The sequence below is a fragment of the Condylura cristata genome, unplaced genomic scaffold (assembly GCF_000260355.1).
Source record: "Condylura cristata isolate star-nosed mole 26May11 unplaced genomic scaffold, ConCri1.0 scaffold00019, whole genome shotgun sequence".
Lineage (NCBI taxonomy): Eukaryota > Metazoa > Chordata > Mammalia > Eulipotyphla > Talpidae > Condylura > Condylura cristata.
Genome location: NW_004567120.1, coordinates 12,773,619 through 12,787,878, shown reverse-complemented (window position 1 = coordinate 12,787,878; position 14,260 = coordinate 12,773,619). Strand labels below are relative to the sequence as shown.

General features: G+C 39.3%; 1 protein-coding gene across 1 annotated transcript in view; it reads right to left on the bottom strand.

Moving 5' to 3' along the window:
- Positions 1-8,352: 8,352 nt before the first annotated feature.
- Positions 8,353-14,260, bottom strand: part of BHLHB9 (basic helix-loop-helix domain containing, class B, 9) — a 15,783-nt gene continuing 9,875 nt past the window's right edge. Inside the window, exons 2-5 of the mRNA XM_012727121.1 lie at positions 13,413-13,502; positions 12,960-13,040; positions 12,550-12,615; positions 8,353-12,232 (exon numbers count right to left, since the gene is read on the bottom strand). Coding sequence (XP_012582575.1) covers positions 10,257-11,954 — 1,698 coding nt within the window. The 5' untranslated portion in view covers positions 11,955-12,232; positions 12,550-12,615; positions 12,960-13,040; positions 13,413-13,502 and the 3' untranslated portion in view covers positions 8,353-10,256. The remainder of the gene's footprint in view (positions 12,233-12,549; positions 12,616-12,959; positions 13,041-13,412; positions 13,503-14,260) is intronic.

The window sequence follows — 14,260 nt, the reverse complement described above, 5'->3', positions numbered from 1 at the left end:
CTTCGAGCAATCACTCCTTTCTTTTCAGAATCGACTTACTTGATTTGTGAGATTGGAAGGAGAATCAGGGGTTGCACAGTTCAGATCCTCCCTCGTCCTTCAAAACTTATACAGCCGAAGGCCGATAGCCAGCACACTCTCTGCTCTGCCCTTACTGGGCGGGTCTACAGTTAGGCCCGAGTTACTCTCACTCTTTGTGTCTCACTGGCTCACCAACTATATTTATGATCTTTTAAAAAATACTTTCTTTTATCCCCCAAGTACACCACTGTACCGTGTCTTGGCTCTAGATCAACTAAGAAATATAAAAAAAAAAAAGTAAAGATTAAGTGAAAAATACATCAACCTGCTTCCCTATAAAGGTAATATTGGAGAATGTAATGCAGATTTTTCATAAGGCAAATGTGCTTCCCATTCTAGAACTCCAGCCACTCAGTGCTGCTGTATTGGAACACCCACAAATACCAATGACTGCAATGCATATCTATCTGCTGTCTGGTAAAGGGGTCCTGTGTATGTGTACTCAAAGGGAGCAGATTCCTTGTCAAAGGCTACCCCTATAGCAGAAGTTTTTTCAGGAAACCTTTGAAAAAACTTCTCAAAGTGAATAAATACCTCTTGTTCTGAACAAATAAATGCTCACCAATCCAACTTCTGAGGTCCTCATAAAATCATTTGTAGCACTTCTCATTGTAACTCCATAAATACTGTGAATTATTTGTGACTTCCAAAAGTAGTGTGAATATTATATCATGGAAACTTCCCATGGAAATGCCCCCAAGAAGGAATTAATTAAATATTTGGACATGTAGTCTGGCACATAAACCAACACAGAAGTGGTAGCCAAGATTATAACAAAATCTATCAAGCCTGCAAAGATAAAGATTATTATCTTTTCCAGTTAAAACAGACCACAAAAAAGAAGGAGAATTTGTCAAGGATATCTATCCTCACCTCTGCTATTTAGAGTAGTATTGGAAGTCCTAGTTACAGCAACTAGACAAGAGGAAGATGTACAAAGAGTCTAAGTTGGTAAAGAAAAAGTAAAACTATAATTATTTGCAAATGGCAGGAAAATATACGTGGAAAACCCTCAAGATTCCATGGAAAAATTATCAAAACAATCAATTTAGCAAAGCAGCAAGGCATAAAATCAGTACACAAAAATCAGTTGTCTCCCTATACACAATGAACTAGAAGAGGAAATTAAGAAAGTAATCCTATTTACAATCATATCCCCCAAAATTAAATACTTAGGCATATACCTAACAAAGGAGGTAGAAGATATTTACAAAGAAAACTAATGGTAAGACATTGTTAAAATAGAAGACTCAAAGAAATGGACAATTGGACAATATTCCCTGCTCTTGGGTTGGAAGAATCAACATTGTGGAAGAGGTCATCCTGCCCTTAGCAAAATACAGGTTCAGTGTAATCTGAATAAAAATATCAATGGTATTCTTCAAAGAAATGGACCAAGCATTACTGAAAGTCATGGAGAACCACAAATGACCCCCAAGAGACAAAAAGATCCTGACAGGAAGAGAACGGAGGTTTCACACTTTCAGACTTCAAACTATACTATAAAGTTGTAATAATTAAAAACAAGCATGACAGTGGAAGAAAAACAGACACACAGGCCAGTGGAATAGAATTGAGAGCCCCCAAATAAACCCACACCGCTATGGACAGTTAATGTACGATAAAGGAGCCAAGAGTATATGCTGGAACAAGGAAACCTCTACAGTAAATGGTATTGGGAAAACTGGACAACCACATGCAAAAGAATGAAACTAACCCACAATCTTTTTTTTTTTTAAAGATTTATTTATTTCTTCATACAGAACTGGGGTACAGGCCAGAGGCTCAGGTGAGAGGCTTCACCAGAGACAGAGCGGGGAGCAGAACAGGCATATCGACGAAGTACACTGCTGAGGGGAGCAGCAGGCGGGTCAGGAGAGGTCTGCCACGCCATGTGGTCACCTCCGGGGCAGGCGGGAATCGAACTCATGCAGAAGTGGCTTTAGCTTCTCAGTGCTGTGCTTTAACCCGCTGTGCCACCAGGGAGGGCCAACCCACAATCTTACACACAAAAAGCAATTCAAGATGGATAAAATACTTGGATCTGAGACCCGAAACTGTAAAATACATGGATAACCATTGCTTAGCAAACATCTCAAAGCAACAAGAATTCATTTATCTTTGGGGATTCCATGGATTAAATAGATTCAGGTGAATGTTCCTCCTCATGTGGTATCAAGATAAACAGCAAATAATTTTTTAATGTTAGTGTGATGGTTGATTTCATGTGTCAAGAAAGCTGGGTCATGATGTTCAAGTATCTGGTCAAACAGTCTATTTCTGTGAGGGTGTTTTTGAATGAAATTAACATTTACATAGATGGACTTCAAGTAAAGCAGATGACATTCCATAATGTGATGGATCTCATCCAATCATTTAAAGGCCTGAAAAGACAAAGCTTTACAGCTCAAACAAGAAGGAATTCTGAAGCTGACTTAGAACATGAACTGAAACATCCCTGATTTCAACCTGCCAGACCACCCGCAGGCTTTAGACTCGCAGCCTCCATAAATGAGGGAACAATTTCTTAGGGTAAATAACTCTCTCTATATATGTATTTAGAGCTACCCATCCCATTAGTACTGTCTCTATAGAAACGCTAGATGATGCACAATATGTGCACTGTTATTTTGCATATCTGAAATTTAAATTAAATTGGGCATCCTGTATTTTATTTTATTTATTTATTAAAACTTCATCCTGGCCCTCCCAGGTGGCGCAGCGGGTTAAAGCACAGCACTGAGAAGCTAAAGCCACTTCCGCATCAGTTCGATTCCTGCCTGCCCCGGAGTTGACCACATGGCGTGGCAGACCTCTCCTGACCCACCCGCTGTTTCCCTCAGCAGTGTACTTAGTCAGTCAGCCTGTTCTGCTCCCCACTCTGTCTCTGGTGAATGTTCTCACCGACCCTGCACCTCTGGCCTGTACCCCAGTTCTGTATGCATAAATAAGTGAATCTTAAAAAGAATACCAACCATTTCCATGTCAATGATGTGTGTATATTCCTGCATACCTTCTCAGTCAGCAACAGAAAATCAAGAGAAGTTGGTTAGGCTGTACCCTTCAAGTTACAGAGACAGAGCCCATAAAAGAACAAAGCAAATCCTTGATTCTGCTGAAGAACAACAACAAAACACTAATGAACGGCAGAGGATCTGGTCCCGGGCTAGATTCATCACATTCTCATTTTAGGACAGTGAATAAATCACCCCACCTCTCCTTACTTCCACTCAAAGAATACTACTACTACCTAGCCACAATGACCATTCAGAAGAAGCATATGAAACTTGCTGTTTAAACCCACATGTCCACAAATAGAAGATTGGGTCAAGAAGATGTGGTATATGTACATAATAGAATACTACTCAGCAATCAAAGATAAACTGATGCTATTTGCAGCAACATAGATTCAGCAAGAAGGGGTCATGCTCAGTGAAATAAGCAAGAAAGAAAAAGAGAAATATCGATGGTTTCACTTATAGGAGGAGTATAGGGGAACCAAATAAGATGGGGAAAAATAATAATACAAAACACCAACGCAACAAAACAAAAACAGACAATTATGAACCAGAGACATCCTGCAGGGGAGTGTGAAGGAGAGGGATCAGAAGGGGGGAGGGAGCAATGTGGGCGACTGTGGTGATGATGCTAGGGTGAGCTGGGGGGAGGAAACCTTCTGGAGGGGGAAATAAACATTGTTCTAAAATGAACAATGATGTAAAATATATGTAATGACTTTTAAAAACTTGCTGCTTATATTAGACTATAATAATTAAAACTAATGCAATAATATATAATTTAATGAAGTAGAATAGAAAGCTCAAAAAGAGACCAAAGTATTTATAAGTGCTTATGATTAAAGTGGCATTTTCAAATCACTGGGTAAAGAAAGGAATTTTTAATTATTTTTATTAAAAATTCAAAATAAAATAAATTTAATTTGCTTCCTAGCAGTATATTGTCAAATACTTAGTATAAAAGCTAGTAAAGCCTCTGTTGTGCCTCCACATACAGAACATTAAGACTTTCACATGTACGGTCTTAATTGGTACATTTGAGTCATGATGTCTGCCTGAAGGTGCTCAGGTGTGAGGATAACGACTACAGAAGGGACTTGCTCAAATTCAATGTGTTTCATTACAGTTTGAGATACTGACAGTGCATTCCACCTGTGATTTTTCCATAAATGAAATTTCTGGCAACAAAGGCCCTTCAAGGAACTCATTTTTGAATTTTCAATTTCCATTTTAAAAATGAGTGATTGCTTTCTTTTTCAGTATCTATAACCGTGTATCTCATTCATTCATTGCTTTAATCATGTAATAAAGGAACTCTCAGTAGTGACGAAGTGAGAATAAGTGCTCCATTTTCTGTATTCATTGTTGATGGTAGTGAAGGTCTTATGGTGATTATTCTTCAGTTGTATCCTTTGATATGATACTCATATTTCCTTAACCAAAGGATGTAGAGAATGTCCTTTTCAGGACAAAGAAGGGATGTCTTCATTCATTGTTTTTTTTCTTTGTTGTTGTTGTTCCAATTAGATGTTACTCCACAGATAAACCCTAACTGTCAATATAAATACACGAACCATTTAACAGCCAATTGCTTCTGTGGCTGGTTTAAAGATAAAAACACAAACTATTTTATTATTCTCTTTGCAAGACTTATTTAATACAGTCATCTATTTAGAACATCTGACATCTGAATGTAAAATAACTCTTTGAACTGTCAATTATGTGTACAATGACCCTCTATGACTGTTCCCCTCCCTTGACCAATTCCTTTTAGAACAAAGCATTACACAGTCCCCATTGTACATTTTCAGGGTTTGGGGGTCTATCAGATTCCTTAAGTCCTGCTTATGCAATATATACTTCTCTGCCAACCCTTCTAAACGTTACGAGACTATCCCCCTTAATCACCTTGATGAGATGTTCTGGCTTCCTGAACTGCTTTACTTTGGAGCATACTGTAAGTTTAGTTCAGGTTTACACCCTCCCACTTACATTGTTTTTAGAATTCTTAAGAATAATATGAGTGCATGAAATTTCTCTTGGTATCTTGCTTCAACGATTTACTCTTAAAGAAGTACCATTTAATTGAAAATTTATTTAGGGATACCTATGTACATATATATAGGTAACCAATGGCTTACCAGATCTCCTGTTTATAATTTTTATTACATAAGCAGTACTTATCTAAGTTTACCTAAGAAAAATTAAAAATAAGATAATCAAAACAGTAACATATCATTCAAGTCCTTCTAGAGTTAGAATTTTGGTTTGTAATTTCAGATTTTCTCTGCATGTAAACTATTACTTTCCCAAAAGAAAATCATGTTACAGTAAGTACAGATTTTCTGATTATTTTAAACTGATGCATAGTAAATAGCCCAGGTTATGGAAATAAAATTTACTTAACTCCTATTCATGGATATTTGGAACATCTGTAGTTTTTAGGTTACAAACAATGCTGCAATAACCGTATTAATACATGTCTTTTCTCACTTTTATGCATTTATTCTATAGGGTAAATATCAACTAATTTATCAGTCATATACATGAATGTTTATGTTTTAATACAAACTGACAAATTGGCCATTATAAGGGGCTATATTAAATTATCCTCTTCTAATAGCATATGACATTACCTGAATCTCTGCCACAGTGCTTTTCAAATTTGACTGCACATTAGAATCATCTAGGGAGATTTTTCAAAATTATCAAGGCCCAAGTTATTCTGCAACACAATTAAATCAATGTCCCTGGGAGCAGGAGCCGAGACACTAGCTCACCAGGTGATTATAATGCAACCAGTATTGAAAATCACTATTCCATACTGTCACTAACAATGAAAAATGTTTTCCTCGGACCTAGAAATTCTACCCCTAGTAATTTTTATAGAGTAACATTTGTACAAATGAGTATGTGTGAAGTCCAGGGATCTGCTTTCACAGCAAATAAAAATATAAGACAAGGGAACTGAGAACCCTGTTATTAAAAATACAGAAAATAGTATTTGAGATTTGTATTCAAAACGATTACTTGTGCCTGCCAGGTGTAACATGTCAAAAGTGCAACTTGTCTAAGGTCTTAGCCTATATATTTGGAAGTATTATGTAGAGCCTTTAATACATGATGGGACGCTCAAATGCAGGGACATATTTTGGGTAACATGAATAGGTTCTTCACTTGATAAAACTCAGTAGATAGTAAAATTGTCAGAGTCAGAAACATGCAGAATGGCATTTCAAATATTAGATACCAACTTGTTTTAAAAGATAGATGAGTGGATATCTATGGCAGTGGTCAAAACAATTTTTACGTGGGGAAACCTTTTCTGAAACACTCTTACTCATTATCCCAACAGGAAAACTGCTCAGACTTAAGTTGATATGGAGCACACAGATCCAGTCCATTCTCCTCTCTAAACCTCTGCACTGCCTTCTGAATGTTTCAGAGATAATATAGACTAGTATGCCATCAAACTGAAAAGCCTCTGCACAGAAAAAAAGAAAACATAACTAAAATGAAGACACTCTGGTGAATGGAAAAAATATTTGCACACCATATGTCTGACAAGAGACTGATACCTAAGATCTACAAAGAATTCATACAACAACAAAAAAATAACCCAGTCAAAAAATGGATAGAAGTATAACTAGGCACATCTCCAAAGAAGACATGCAGATGGCCAACAGGCTCATGAAGAAGGTGTTCATCATCACTTATTAGGGAAATGCAAATCAAAAGCCCACAGAGCTCCCACCTCACTCCTGCATCAAAGATTAGAAACAAGCAGCGCTGGTGAGGAGATTGTGGTAGAAGGAAACCTCTTACACTATTGGTGGGAATGTAGAGTGCTACAGACCTGTGGAAAAAAGGGTATGGGGGTTTCTCAGAAAGATTAAAAATGGACCCAGCAATTCCACTCTTAGGTATATACCTGAAGAATACAAAGACACCAATACTAAGAAAAACTTGTATCCCCAGTGCGTGACATTATTTACAGTGGTCAAGCTATGGAAACATAAAGCGCCCCAAAGAGATGAGTGGATCAGGAAGACTTGGTATTATACACAAAGGAATACTACTCAGTAGTCTGAACTCTTGCTATTTCCAACAACAAGGCTAGAGCTATTGGGGATTATGCTAAGCAAAATTAGCCAGATGGTCAAATACTGGGCCAGAAGGGCAAATACTGGATGGTGCCACATACATGGGAATGTAGAGAAACAAAGGTCAGATAAAGTAAATATAGCAACAAAACCTGGAAAGCTTACTCCAGAACTGAGGCTATCAGAGGGTCAGTGGTGAGCAAAGTGGGGAGGGAGCAGTGTGGACTATGGTGGTAGACTATGGTTGTTTTGTTGTGGTAGCACGTGAAAAGGGGTACTATGCTTCTGAATCAGTGGTGTAAAATAATTTTACCCCAGTAAATTTAAAAAGAAATAGAGGCCTATCCATTCTATACAAACACATTGTTTATTCCAAAAATAAACAAAAATTAAAAGGTGGGGCGAAAATATACATCACCTGAGAAATATGGATATCAAATATACATATGAAAAGATGTTTTAGCATCATTAGTCATCAGAGAAACATAAATTAGAACTACAATGAGATATGGCTAAAGTTACAAAGAACCACATACCAACTATTGTTAAGGATGTGGGAATATAACCACTTTGGAAAATATAAATTAAATGTGTATCTATCATATGATGCAACCACCCCATTCCTAGGTATTTATGCAAGAGACGCAAAGCATATTCATAGCAGTACAAATCCGGGAATAACCCAAACGTCTATCAGCAGGTAGCTGGATAAAACTGTGATATCCCTATATAGATAGTGCAACACTACTTGGAAAAAAGCAAAGAACTCTTGATGCACTAATAAAAAGGATGACTCTCAATTATGCTGAAAGCAGCAGACACATACCACCCCAAAAAGTACGTCCCAAATGATTCTATTTATATAAAACTACAGAATAAAATGATTCTGTGTTGTTAGAAATCCAACCTTTGGTTGTCTGGGATGGGGAGACAGGGAGAAATGGAAGGAAGGGACTATAAAGGATTGATGACAAAGTTTTGGGAGTGACAGGTTCACTAATTATGGTGATAGTTTCATGGGTGTATGTTACATGTCAAAACTTATCAAATTGTACAGCAATTATACCTTAATAAAGTTATTAAATAAAAAATGTAGCAGATCTGTATAATACTAAATTGGGAAGATAATAGTAAAGATGAAAAGATGCAACACTATAGTCCTATTTTTGCAAAATAATAAATTTGTGCTCATTTTCAAGATATGCAATGATTAGCATACTAGATACCAAATTTTAACCCAGAAAAAGCAGTGATTCAAAATTCATTTTAGAAGCCAATTTATTGACATAGAAAGATGTTCACAATATACAGTTACCGGGTGGAAAGCAAGTTACAAAGAGTATTTACAACATGATCTTGTGTAACTTCTTAGAAATCTCAAAGCGTATAACCCAGTATTTTTCACACACTAAGACGGTCTCTCCAGTTCAGACCAGGTGTTGTAATTCTCGAGAGTCCTAGAAAACACAGCCAGCGCCCGAGGCCTGGCAATGCTTTCTGTGGGAAGCAGACTTCTAAGAATCACCATCACGGAGATAAGGCAGCAGCTTCTCTCCTAACTCTTCTGTACTGATGAAGCTGCAGTTCTAGATCTAAATTTCTCCAATGAATTTATCTTGTACAGTTTTAGCTGGTACAAATGCACAAAGTGGGCTAGCCTACTAGTAAAAGGTAAAGCCCTTTACATATGACACAAGAGAATAAATATTAGTCAAAAAAAGTCAAGGTCTGAGTTCCAACGGTAGAAGCCATTGTCTTTTAAAAAGCAATGTATGAAACAATGTATAAAATGATTCCAGTTCTTTGGCCAAAAAACAAAAAACAAAAACAAAAACAAAAAACAGCGAATTGGGATTGAAAAAAGTAGGAAAGCTATGTAAGTGAGTTTCACTTCTGACGATTCCAAATCTGTCTTAGTCAAGTTTGGGGCGCCTACTCTTTGTCAGATACTGCCAGGTCAAATCCATATACTCGTCCCAGATATATCCCAAGTCCCAGTCAGCAAATGCGTAATGGACACGTGCATTTGGAGGACATTAAGAATTTTAAGTCCTGGCAGGGACATTATCTACAGCAAAACAAAATCATTAAGATAAAAGTATCTGAGCCTTGAAGACTGCTGTTCAAGAGTGGGTTCTGGTGTCAGACACAACAGCTATGCCATCTGCTTGCTGTGTGAATGAGCAAAATACTTAACTTACCTAATTCTCATTGAAGTCACCCAGTACAAGCTGTAATTATAAAAAAAGATGCCAGTTCCCAACCCAGGGTAATTGTGAGAGAGGAAAAAAAACATGCAAAATATAGTACCAATAGTATGTGACATCAGAGCAGGTACTCAGGAAACGATTCCTCCATAAATCTACCACTTTTCTCTTCCATGAAATGACTGTGACATAGATAAAATAGCCGAACAATTTAAGCTATCGATGTAATGGTAAGAAAAATGAGCCTTACATGTTATCTGAGATTCAGGGCCATTGTTGTGTTGTAGAATGAGCTGACTGATGTAGGTCGAATAGGGGAAAAACAGTAATACCTTTTGCATTAAACACCATACAGCAATGTCTACCTCTTGCACGCTGAGTGAACCACTGGCAGTGTGATGCGTACGTATATACCTAAGCACTGTTAGTCATCTTTTTGTGTATATATGTCTTATTTCTGCAGCTAGATTAAACATATATATTCAAGTGTATTTTCTTTGTATGCCGTTTGAAGCCACAAATGCATCTAAGCAAGTACTAATAAACAAAGTTAGCTTACTTTTGATGAACTGGTTCACTATCTTCCGAAGTACAATATTAAAATGCTTCTAACCTACACAAGGTAAAAAGTCAACAGATACATTCATCTCACAATGTAGTACTCATTTGATAGCCTCGAAATCATCTAGTTTAAAGCTCAGAACTGTCACAGGTAATATTGTGTGAAAGGTGTAATTTGTAATGTGCACACTGTAATAATCAAAACATTATGCAAAGCGCTTTTGGAATTGACACCCTACTGCAGTTCGGAGATTGGTTAAAGTGTTCTCTCTTATTTCTGGCTCACTTCACATTGTTTCAATAATCACTTTGACTTCCCGGAAGATGGCCATGAGAGTATTATAACTCGAGTGATCAACAACTACAATTGAGCCCTTTCTGATATGCTCCTTTATGTTAATAAATATGGCCACCGCACTGACAAGATTGGCCTTTGCCTCCTTCTGGTTAAAGATAAGTTTTAATGCTGCTAATGCCTCTGCGTTGATCATATCTCTGGCTGCAGCTGGATTTTCAGACATATTCAAAAGTACTTTCAAAACAAGATTTCTGGTTTTACGATTTCCCTGGGATAGCAAATGGAAAAGTTCTGAGAAGTAATTGGCAACGATGTGGTGATGGTTAGAATTAGTACTCAGCTGCCCTAGTATCTTTAATCCAGACTGCTGTCCTGGTGAGTTCAAGGGAAAAGACATGGTCTCCTTACACATATGCTTAACATGTAATTCAACTTTGCGCTGTCTTTCATCACCCGAAGGGGGATTCAGAGTAATCACAGCCTTTTTTCTCATTTCAGAGGAAGGAAAACTGAGCAAACTTTCAATGAGTGTCACTACACCCACCTCATTGATGAATTCTTGGGCAAATGGATGGACATTAATGATGCCCATTGCAATTTGCGCTATTTTATGAATGAGAGGATCAGTAGTGGACTTAAGTAAGGTAACAAGTTTTTCAAATTCCTCTGAATTCATGTAGCATTCCATTTTGCAAGGGCAAGCAAATGGTTTAATCCCATTCACCTCCCTGATCCTAATCTGGCGTCTGATCTCCTCTATGGTCTGGATGCAAGGGTCAGAACCAAATGGGTGCTCAGGGGCAGACTGCGCGCCTGATGGGGTGCTCCTAGAAGAGCACGGTATTGGCATTGGTGTTGGCGCTGCTGCTGCTGCTGCTGCTGCTGCTGCTGCAGGCAAAGAGTGAGTGTTTTCCTCAGCTGAGGCCAGGACAATATAAGAAGGTGGCTTTATCTCAGATGGGATTTGGGACCTAAATCCCAACACTGCTGGAGTTACAGCAGGGGCTTTAGGCCAGATTGTTACCTCAGACCAGTCTTTAGGCCTATTTTTTTCATTAATTTCATCCACAGGCTGGGGCTTAATTATCCTGCTCACAGGTTTAGGATTAGGATCAAAACTAGTTTCATCTCCATCCCAAAACCAGTTGCCGATAACATTCTCCTCTTCTTCCTCCTCCGCTCCTGGCTTAGCCTTGTAGCTGGCGCCCACCACAGGTTCCGACTTTGCAACACAGGACAGGGGACCAATATCCTTAGCTTTACCTTCATTCTTAACATTGGCACAATTACCTGCCTCTTCTCCATTCCAGAACCAGGAACCAACACTGGTCTCTTCCCCAGCCCAGAACCAGGTATCAATACCAGTCTTGTCTTTACGTGTCCACCTGGACTCAGTACGGGTCTCAGGCACAGAGCAAACCCGGGACATTTTAGTGGCCTCGTCCTGAAATTTGGGAGTGGTCTCTGCAGGGGCCCCTTTCTTCTTCTCAGGAACAATCTTGTTCTTAGATACTGCCTTCATCTCTGCCCCTGCCTTTGGCTGAGATCCTGACTTGGCTGTTGATTTAGCTTGGTTCCTGCCTACAGATTTAACTACACCAGTGGCCGCCCTCTCTCCTTCAGCTTGTGCACCAGACCGTTTGCCACTTTTGGCCTTGTTTCTACGCCCATTCTTAGACCCAGCCATGGTTGAAGCCCAGTTACACAGTCTTGGTCTTGGTTCTCAATGTGTCCAGATCAATGTCTTAACACTCTTTTCTTTGTCAGAGACAACCTTGGCAATAAGAGTTAAGAATCAATTGTCAGTTCAGCAGTCACACAGACCCCTTTGCAAACACTTGCCTCTGTCAATGACACAGAGGGCAGAAGCACCAGGCTGGGAGAAGAGACAGTTTCTGAGTGCAGATCTGTTGAAGGTGATGATCTGCCACTCCAAGGTCACCACAGCCACCACTAGAAAAGGACCTGGGTGAAAGAAGGAAATGGGCTTTGAGTCTTCTCCAACTGTACTTCTCTAATCAGTCACACAGAAGAACATGCAACAGTAAAATTGGACCATGTGGTAGGACTGAAAAATACCGTCCCCTTGTTTAATCCCTTCCACATCCCCAGTGATGCCCAATGAAGTCCTGAACATGTATTACCACACTCCTTTCTTTGCATCACGTTCAGAAGGGGCACAAGGAAAGCTTGCTGTGAGTGAAAGAAGCTAAGGAGCACCAAATCCCTTTAGCACACATCACTACACTCTACATGTCTATTCAAGTAGGTCTGACACCAACCTGCAACTTTCTCCTCCTTCCTTCTGGTCCGTGCTGATAAGCCCTATAGCCAAATCACAGGTGGATCTATGAATAAAAATATAGATTAAGATTGAAAGTTTGATTATTTGGTAGACAGCTACATACTCAGGTCTCTAGACCAAATACCTTCCTTTTCCAGATACAGAAATCTGGTTATAGCACACTTCTGGCTTGGTTCTCCTCACAGCTGCCCTCCCCACTTCTGCCCCAAAGTTATTTAATTACCCTACAGGAGCAAACCTGGCTACCCCACCCCCCATTTCCTATATACAAATGAGAGCACAGGTGTCAGAAAGTTGGGCGACAAAGGCTCCAAGAGATGATCTGGCCTCACCCACTTGCCATCAGCCAATTCCTATCCCCAAGCCACTGTTCATGCTCATACTTACCTAGGTTTCCAACAGACAGTTTTTGTAGTGAACAGTGACTCACAGATTTCGACAGGAACTTATAAAGGTAAAGGAACAAATCTATGGATAGATAAAAGGAAGAAGTGAGAAAACAGAAGCAATTAAGATGGCCCAATGCCCCATGATAAGGGTTATAACATATTTTTGTATATTCAAGACCAGGTTAAATGGCTCCCACCAATCTGTTCCTCCCACCCAATTTCCCAAGACCTGCACCTTGTCTAATTACACCTCCTCCCATCTCCGAAGCCAGTCATTTTCCCAGGAAATGCTACACCTTTCCCCTGAACAAAAGTATGAGACCCAAGAGTGGGAAGTGCAACACAGGCAACTATTTATAGAAAGCATATAAGAAAGGTAATGGGGCGATTATTTCAATACTATCTTCACATGACCCTGCTCTTCTTCCCTCTTCTCATTCAAACATCTTACCTCATTCACCCAAGTCTGCCTACACAGCAGGGGTCCTCTGGAGATGTTATTCTTTCAACCAAATAGTCCTCTAGATGAAAAAGCTATACCCTAGAGAGAGAGGAAGGAGTAGTCAGCAAAATACCAAGAAAATATATTGACAGTGGCAGAAAAAAAAAAAACAGGTTAATTGACAGGTAACCAGAACACAGGTCTTAACACCACCTCTTTAAGAATCAGAAATTAAATATCTTCTGCTGCCACAGTTCATCCTCCAGGTACCCACCATCAGGAAGTCTATGAAATCTGTATGTCTGCTTCTCTACCAGGGGCTGTGAGGGGTGGATGGCGCTTGGGTTTCCAGAACCAGAAATTTGAGGAACAGACTAATTCCATGCATTTTAAATAAATCTTTCAAAAAGGTTTCTTCTTTACGTTGAACCACCGTTTCCACACCTCAAAGTACAGTGGGCAGAGATAGAGAACCTGAGTAACAAAGATGGAAAAATACCACCCCATTTTACATGGACTTATCGTTTAAAGTAGATATACTTCTCAGGCTGTCTTCTGCTTTGTTTAAAATGGGCATAAACTCTAAATATGAAAGCCAACGAAACCACCCTGTCTTGATAGGGGGATAAATCTTTCTGTAGTCTTCCTAATCTACCATGCACAGGTTGCTTTTTGCCAAATGCGCCACACCTCCCGCACAGACAGGAGACTGGTATCAAGGGGGTGTCTGTGGAAAGGGACAGCACCCAGGTCGCGGAGCTATATGGGTCCCAAACCTGAATCAGCTATCAGAGGCACCAACACCCTGCACCCACTCCCGCCCGATTCACACCCTACCCCGCCCCCCAAACAGGTCC